This window comes from Urtica dioica, chromosome 5 (assembly GCF_054948205.1).
Source record: "Urtica dioica subsp. dioica isolate 48M chromosome 5, U.dioica_male_clone48M_v1_H2, whole genome shotgun sequence".
Taxonomy (NCBI): Eukaryota; Viridiplantae; Streptophyta; class Magnoliopsida; order Rosales; family Urticaceae; genus Urtica; species Urtica dioica.
This window is the reverse complement of record NC_142760.1, coordinates 43,003,778-43,011,888: the sequence shown is the minus strand read 5'-3', so window position 1 is coordinate 43,011,888 and position 8,111 is coordinate 43,003,778. Positions and strand designations below refer to the sequence as shown.

The following is an 8,111-nucleotide window of genomic DNA, read 5'->3' as shown; positions in this document are numbered from 1 at the left end:
CAAAAGGTTGCACACGTCAAATATAATTTAGAACTGAGCCCGGCTCTAAAAATTTTGAGGCTAAAGCAAATTTATTTTTACAAGTATTTTTAAATTTTTATTTAGACTATTTAATATATTCGAGCCTAAAGAATATATATTTTAAACTTAAAATATATTAAAGTTAGATATTTTTCTACATAATTTAACCCTAAAATATATTAAATTTAGATATAAACGTTTATTTAGAGGAGACCTAAAGCAATTGCTTGACTTCCCTAGAGATCAAGTTGGACTTGAGTAGACCAACTTTAGATTCCGAGTAAAAACAAAAGACTAACTTTATTAGTTCCTTCATTTCTTATTATTGTTATATTGTAAATACTACCATTTTCGTTTATTTTTTACAAAAAAAAAAAATTGAACTCTCAAAAATACCCTTAATATAATATATATTTATTTACTATTATATTAAAAAAAATCAAAACTTCTCTTAAAAAAAATCCTTAACTTTTTGTAAAGAAAGTTTTTTATTTAATTTTTTTTATATATGAATAGAAATTAAAGAGTTCTTTCATTAAGGGTATTTTTCATTAAGGGTATTTTAGAGAGTTCATTTTTTTAAATTACTACCACACAACCGATTTTAAATTACTTTTTGTAATTTTGATTATTAGTATGTCACACAATAGGCACATAACAGTTTTCTCTTTCAAAACCAATACCCTGTACAGTGATACAATGATCGATCGATACAAATAAAAAAAATCATGTTGGATCATTTTGAGTCGATTGTGCAAGGAAAATATCAGACGGTGATAAAGTCCCTGACTGATCAACATCAAGATCTTCAAACTCTTCAATTACAAGGGTTATATCTTCTTGTGTAATCTTTCCCATTTCTTTCATTTTGTACAAGACAAACTCGGCAGCACTGTAATGGCAAAAAAATCAAGTGAATAAAACGACACTCCAACCACGGAAGAAAAAATAAAAATAAAGAGACCATAATATATATATATATATATATATATATATATATATATTTTTTTTTTTTTTTTTTTTTTTATTGTTGATGGTAGCAATTGGAATGAGTAAGAGATACTTTAACAGATTCTAACATCTAGACTGCTTTATATTTCTTCAAAAAAAAGAAAAAAAAAAGACTGCTTTAGATATAATAAAACCTTGTAACTATTTAATTAAACCAACTAAATACAGACACGGGCAATCCGGAGACATGCGAGATCCAAGTGAAATGAAATTTATTGGGACACCATGAATCGAATGGGACATGACACATGTTTTTTTTAAGGCAAAAGATCAAAGATGTAAATTTTTCAAAAACAACAGTTCTACAAGTATTTTAGCCAATTGTAAGAGTTCATGTGCAAAAAATTACATGTGCAAATGCACTCACTAAATAACATGATACGATTTCTTTTTTAAGATTACATTTTTTTTTGTTCGTTTACGCTCAAAAGACTCGGACTCAGATTCAACCCCGACACCATAACTACAATAAAATTCCACTAAAACTACTAAACAAAAAATGAAAAAAAAAAAAAAACATTATTTTGGAAAACGAGTCCTTCTATTCGGGGATTACTGTTTGCTTGCGCTGCCCTCGGATCAGCTTTCGTTACGGAAAAAAAAAAAAAAACTAAAATAAAATCTAGCCATAATATTTGTATACTATGTTAACCTCGTATTTTAAATAACAATTTATGTTAAATCTCGTATTCTTCTAAATAACAATTAGTTTTTGTTTATTATTCAGATTTTAAGATATTTCTTAGGTATGAAAAAAACTACAAAACTAAATCAGTTCAGAGACCATAACTAGAAAATACTTTGTATAATTAATAAATATAAAAGTAAAAAATTGAGATTGAGCACTTACCCAACTTTCCCATCATCATCGAGATCGGCCGCTTCCAAGTCCATATTGGTGACTCTCCGTGTCAGAACCCACTGCACGAGTCTCCGCTGGCGATTCTCCGTGCTGAGCTCCACGGCGTAGAGGAAGACCTGCGCGAGAGTGGTGGTGCCGAGAAGAATCCAGGCCACGGCGAAAACCCGGCCCCACTTCGTCGAGAAGCTCTTGTCGCCGTAGCCCAGCATCGTTATCGTGGAGCACACGCAGTAGATCGCGTCCACGACGCTCATCTCCTCGACGACGCATAAGAAGACCGTCCCAACGACCACGATCAAGAGGAGCGCCGCGCACGCCAGCACACACTTGTACCTGTGGGGCGGAGCCAGAAACTAAATTTACCGGGGGGGGGGGGGGGGGGGGGGGGGTAAATGCAAAAAAAAAAAAAAAAGACTAAATGAAAAAAAAACAGATTCAAAATAAGCTTTTGAGATAATTTTGTAACCGTGGTTCCTAGCATAGTCTGGTTGGTAATTTCACATCGCCTCTAAAGTGGAGGTCGTGGGTTCAATCACTTCTTATTAAGGGTTACTAAATTAATGATTAACTAATTAAAAAAATAATTACTAATTTATTATTGACAAAAAAATTAAAGAGAGTTGGACATAAATATTAGTATTTCGGATATTGTTTTAATTTTTTTTAAGGCCAAAATAAATATTTTTTTTTTTTTTTTTTTTTTTCCACATGTTACCAAACTAGTAAACTTGTCACAAAATCTCGTAAGCTTGTCACAACGCAAGATCCCCTTTTTTCTTTTGAAAATCCAGTATTTTAAGAAAAATTTAGTGATAAATATGTCAAATATATATATTTTTCTTGTTTCGGTAAAATAATCCGATCCGAGGTAGAGCGCGAGGAGCGCCGAGACCTTGCACAGGCTCGGGTGGATTGTCCCGAACAGCGCTTCGTCGGGGCGGGTCGGCTGGGTCGGGTCGGGTTTTAGGGTCGCGAAGTTCTCGATCGGGACGCTCTTGCATCGACGGAACGTTTTCCTCTTCTTCACCGTGTCTATTCTCTCCGGCGGGGCGTTTCGGGATAGTAACGGTTGTTTCTCTCCTCTCTCTTCGTCGCTCGCCATTTCTTTTAATAAACCCTAGAGCAATGTAGTCATATGAAACGTTAGAAATTTTGAAATAGCCAACGTTTCGTTAATTTTTTTGTAAATAGTCGTGTCAATCTATTTACGCTACCAAAATAACAAAAAATGCTGAGCAAATTTCTAATAAATATGACTATTTACTAAATATTTACAATTTTTTTTGGCTATTTACGAAAAATTTACAAAACGTTGGCTAAAATGCAAACGCTTATGTTTTTGTGGCTTATATCGCTAAATTTTTGTAAATTTAAGTAAAAAAAAAAAAAAAAAAAAATCAAATTATCTAGGGAAATTTAAGGTATCACAAAATTACATTCCCTTAAATTGGCGATTCTTTGGGTTCATTGATTCGAGTATAATCTTATTATTATGTTAAGAGCATACTTAGCTCTAATATTATGTTAAGCATATATTGGCCGCTCTCGAATCGCCGGAAAGCTTTCCTCTTCACCATGTCTCTTTTCTCCGGAGCGTTTAGGGCTAGTAATGGTTGTTTCTCTCCTCTCTATTCGTCGCGCGCCATGTTTTTTTTTTTATATAAAATTTTAATGGGCCCTAGACCGATGTTAAGTCAACTCAAATTCAATTCAATTTCACTAAAAAAAATTAAAAAAAAAAATCAGATTATCCGGGAAATTTAGGGTATAAAAAAATTTAGGGCTAGTAACGGTTGTTTCTCTCCCATATCGTCGTTGCTCGCCATGTTTTGAAAAAAAAAAATTTAAATAGGCCCTAGAGCAATGTTAAGTCAACTCGAATTCAATTGGAAAACTACAATGGTTATGTTTCATAACAATGTATAGTCATAAATTTTAAGTCACAAAAAAAAAAAAAAAATTATCCAAGGAAATTTAAGGTATCACAGAATCCCATTCCTTTAAAACGGCGATTTTTGGGGCTCATTGATTTTAATTATAATCTTATTATCTTGAAATGGGCGTTCATTGATTTCATCTCAAAACCAAACGAAGTGGCAAGCAGAAGAGTGAGCAGAGTTCAATAACAAGATTCATTGATCTTAGGCAGAGTTCAAGTCATCTTTCAGGGTTAAGTGACAAAATCGACTTGTTAGTTAATCTAATTAAATAGATTTCATGATCAAAGATCCTAATCACCATGGAAATGTTTTAAAACTTATGTCACTTATACAGATAATTTTTATCAACAACAATTAATAAAATATTGAGTTAACAAAAAAAAAATATGGATGTTTTATATGAGAAAAAAGCAAATTAGTGTCACTGTCACGAAATACCAGTTTCATTATTCAAATCAATTTTTCTAATTCATTTTTCCATATTCAACAAGAAAAAAAAAATCAAAATAAGAAGCTAACTAAACTAATTGGATCTTATTCATATATTCAACAAGATTAGATGTACGAAAAAAAAAAAAAAAAACGCTTGCATTAGAAATCGAAGCTCTCATTCATAGCTACAAATCTATTAAAATTTGATTCAAGAGTAAGAAATTTGACTAGCCTGAGATAGAGAGGGGATAGGAGAGAAGACTTACCTCTGAAAGCTTTTCTGTTTGGAGAGAGAGAGAGAAATACTTTCCGAGAAAATTACGAATCGATACACGCCATAGATCTTGTGTACTGCTGTGGAAATTAATTTAGTAAACCCTTTAAATAATTAAAGCTAAAAGTCAGAATATCGTTTTATCCAGAACTCGATGTGACAGCCACGTGGCACACGTTGAGGTAGTGTGAAACGACTCGGCGTACGCGTCAATCACGCGAAAGAGCCGGGTAGTATTAAACGGCGTCGTTGAGTGGTAAAAACGATGTCGTTTGTTTCTATTTTACGACCGTATATACTATAAAGTGGATCGTTTACGAAATTCGTTGAGCCAGAGGAGGAGAAAAATGGCGGGAAAGTATCGGAGGCGAAACTCGAGCCCTAGCGATTTGCTTAAGAGAATCAGAGGTCAGATTTTGAAGGTTTTTGTTTTTTTTTTTTATCGATTCGATTTTCTACTGGTTTTGACTCTCTTTCCATCAGATTTCACTCTAGCTGTGGTGGAAGATCTCGGCAATGGACGATCTCCTGTGCTTTCCATCGATCGGTTCAGCAATTACTGTTCAAAATCCAATGATTCATGGTTTGATTTTTTTTCCCTTCCGGCTCAATGTTATTTCTGTTTCGCTCGCGCTCTAGTTCTTGTAAATTGTTTTTTTTCTTCTTCTCTTGGTCGAGAATTAATAACCGTTTGAGGAAATGGAGATCCTGAATTTAATTTATGCAGTTTCTTTGCTTAGAATTCATGATAATTGAAATTGAACTGATTTACATGGTGTAATCACCAACACATCGATTTTCCCGGGAATATAGGAACGATAAGCGCAGAGTCGGCCTCCTCTGAGGACAGCCACGGCCGAGTGGGAAGCGAGATTTTCGTGATAGGCTCTTCGGGGGAAAGATTCCAATCCGTACGTGTTGATGCTTTCGTGTTTGTAGAGACCCAATAGAGAGCTCCGTCGAAGAAAGCCTGACCGCTCTCAAATCCGGCAGAGAGTACAACATGACAACCTCCATGTTATAAAACTATGGTATTTTTTTAAATATTAGTATTTTCAAAGCCTTTGATAAATACTTCATTTTTTGAATGAAATTGTATAAGCGGAAAAAAAAAATTATAAGTCAAATGTAACAGGTAAACAAGAAAAAATACTATAATTTTTGTAATAAAAGAAAAAAAATACTGTAACTCAGATATTTTGTTACCAAATTTTGAAAACAATGGGTGTTTTAACATCTATATCACTTCAACCACATCTATAATGGGTGTTTAGTGAATTTTAAAACTGGTAACAAAATGATAATTTAAGACTAACTGATAGGAGAAGATTAAAAAAAGAAAAACTATATAGTCAGCTAGTCTCTTGAGATTTTGTTACACGCGCATCATAAACATTAAACCAAAGTAATAGACATGATAGTAGATAATTTTGAAGAAGATGAATCTAGAGAAATTTGGTGATCGAGAGAGATAATGCTCTTCTCGTCAGATTTTTCATTAACCTGCAAGTATTATAGAGTTTGTTATAAATACACTTCAGAATCTTTAACAGCCTAACAACTCTAACAGAATTCCAGCTCATCACCAGCTCACTAAACCGACTCTCTATTGCGCCAACGTATCACGGAGTTCTCCTTGCTCATTGGTTGAAAGTTCCCTCAGTGTAACTGATGATGTGGCTGGTGTTGATTGGCTATTACCCCCCCCTCAAACTACACGGAGATTCCTTGACTTGGAGTTTGTCCTTCAGCTTCAAGAAGCGAGTGACGGAGAGAGTCTTCGTGAGTAGATCAGCCGTTTGATCAACTGTAGGAACATAGCGGATTTCAAGCTCATTACGCAGTATCATGTCACGAACAAAATGGAGATCAATTTCCACATGTTCCGTGCGAGCGTGAAATACAGGGTTGGCAGCCATTGGAGCAGCTCCGATGTTGTCGCACCATATGATAGGAGTCCTTGAGAGAGGCACTTGTAGTTCACGAAGCAATGATCTGAGCCAAGCAATTTCAACTGAAACATGTGCCAAGGCACGCTATTCAGCCTCTGTAGATGATCGAGCGACCACCCCTTGTTTACGTGAACTCCAAGACACCAAGCACCCAGCAAAGAAAACACAGTAGGCGCTTGTAGAACGCCAATCATCAGGATTACTTGCCCAATCCGCGTCAGCAAAGCTCGTGAGATGAAGAGACTGAGTTGGCTTGAACGCTAGGCCGTGTGTAATTGTGCCTTTCAGGTAGCGCAGGATACGCTTACAAGCCAGCCAATGAGCAATTGTTGGGGCCTGTAGAAACTGTCTCAGACGATTGACAGCATGAGCAATGTCCGGGTGTGTCATTGCCACATACTGTAGAGCTCCAATCGTGCTCCTGTAGATGAAAGGGTCCTCCATAGGTTCACCAGTGAGCTTGGACAGTGATTCACCAGGGGCAGCTGGGCTCGAGCATGGCTTTACACCAGTAATGTTGAGTCTTTGAAGAAGATCAACAACATATTTTGACTGTGAAAGGTAAAGGCAAGTATTATCTCTAGTTGCTTCAATTCCAAGAAAGTAATGAATCGAGCCAAGCTGTTTGAGAGCAAATTGAGCATGCAGATCAGTAGTGAGCTTAGCAATAGCCTTGTCATTATTGCCGGTGACTAGGATGTCATCAACATATACAAGTAGGAGAATGTAGATCCCACCAGTGGCAAATATGAACAAGGATATGTCGGCCTTTGATTCAGTAAAACCCCAATGTAGTAAAGCTTGACGAAGTCGATCAAACCATGCTCTCGGCGCTTGTTTTAAGCCATAAGACCTTCATTCGCCATTGAAATGCTCTGATACCAAGATAATTTTGAAGAAGATGAATCTAGAGAGATATGGTGATCGAGAGAGATAATTCTCTTCTCGTCAGATTTTTCATTAACCTTCAAGTATTACAGAGTTTGTTATAAATACACTTCAGAATCTTTAACAGATCTTTAACAGCCTAACTACTCTAACAGAATTCCAGCTCATCACCAGCTCACTAAACCGACTCTCTATTGCGCCAACGTGTCACGGATTTCTCCTTGCTCATTGGTTGAAAGTTCCCTCAGTGTAACTGATGATGTGGCTGGTGTCGATTGGCTATTAATAGTAAACCAACGTCCTATCTTTGCATATTATGAAATGGCTTTTATTTATTTATTTTGGACAATATATTTATTATTTTTGTAACGAAAAAAACAAACTCTTGTTTTCGTAGGCAAACGAGAAAATCTCTAGAAGAAATGGTTTTATTATATTTATGGAGAATATGCTTGTGTACTCTCTATGGATAGAAAATAGACACAGTGAGATACCAATTGGCATTCTTGTTATTTTTTTTAGTATTTTTTTTTTGTAATTTATTAAGGGGTGGTAATATTTTGATCTTCTTAATAACAATGATGGTAAAAATTTTACTATTTTTCTTTAATAAATCATTATTTCTTTAATATATATTTTTATTTATAAAAAAAGCTTAAATTTTAATTTTCGCCTAAGGCCTCGTTATACATTAAGTCGGCCTTGATATTAAGTTCAATTGAAGAGATGCC

The 8,111-nt window shown here is 35.1% G+C and overlaps 1 protein-coding gene across 1 annotated transcript; it reads right to left on the bottom strand.

Annotated features, from left to right (window-relative positions):
* Positions 1-670: 670 nt before the first annotated feature.
* On the bottom strand, positions 671-2,239 carry LOC149398766 (two pore potassium channel a-like). Its single transcript, XM_089614883.1, has 2 exons — positions 1,883-2,239; positions 671-913 (listed from the first exon to the last, which is right to left on the bottom strand). The coding sequence occupies exons 1-2, from the start codon at positions 2,146-2,148 to the stop codon at positions 748-750; spliced, it is 432 nt and encodes a 143-aa protein (XP_089471009.1). The 5' UTR covers positions 2,149-2,239; the 3' UTR covers positions 671-747.
* Between the last annotated feature and the right edge of the window lie 5,872 nt (positions 2,240-8,111).

What these genes read in the sequence shown, in the direction of transcription:
- LOC149398766 (XM_089614883.1), bottom strand. Translation starts at nt 2,148, where the DNA reads ATGAGCGTCGTGGACGCGATCTACTGCGTGTGCTCCACGATAACGATG. An exon ending in GATGATGATGGGAAAGTTGG is followed by an intron (nt 914 to 1,882) that starts GTAAGTGCTCAA and finishes TTGCCATTACAG; the next exon opens with TGCTGCCGAGTTTGTCTTGT.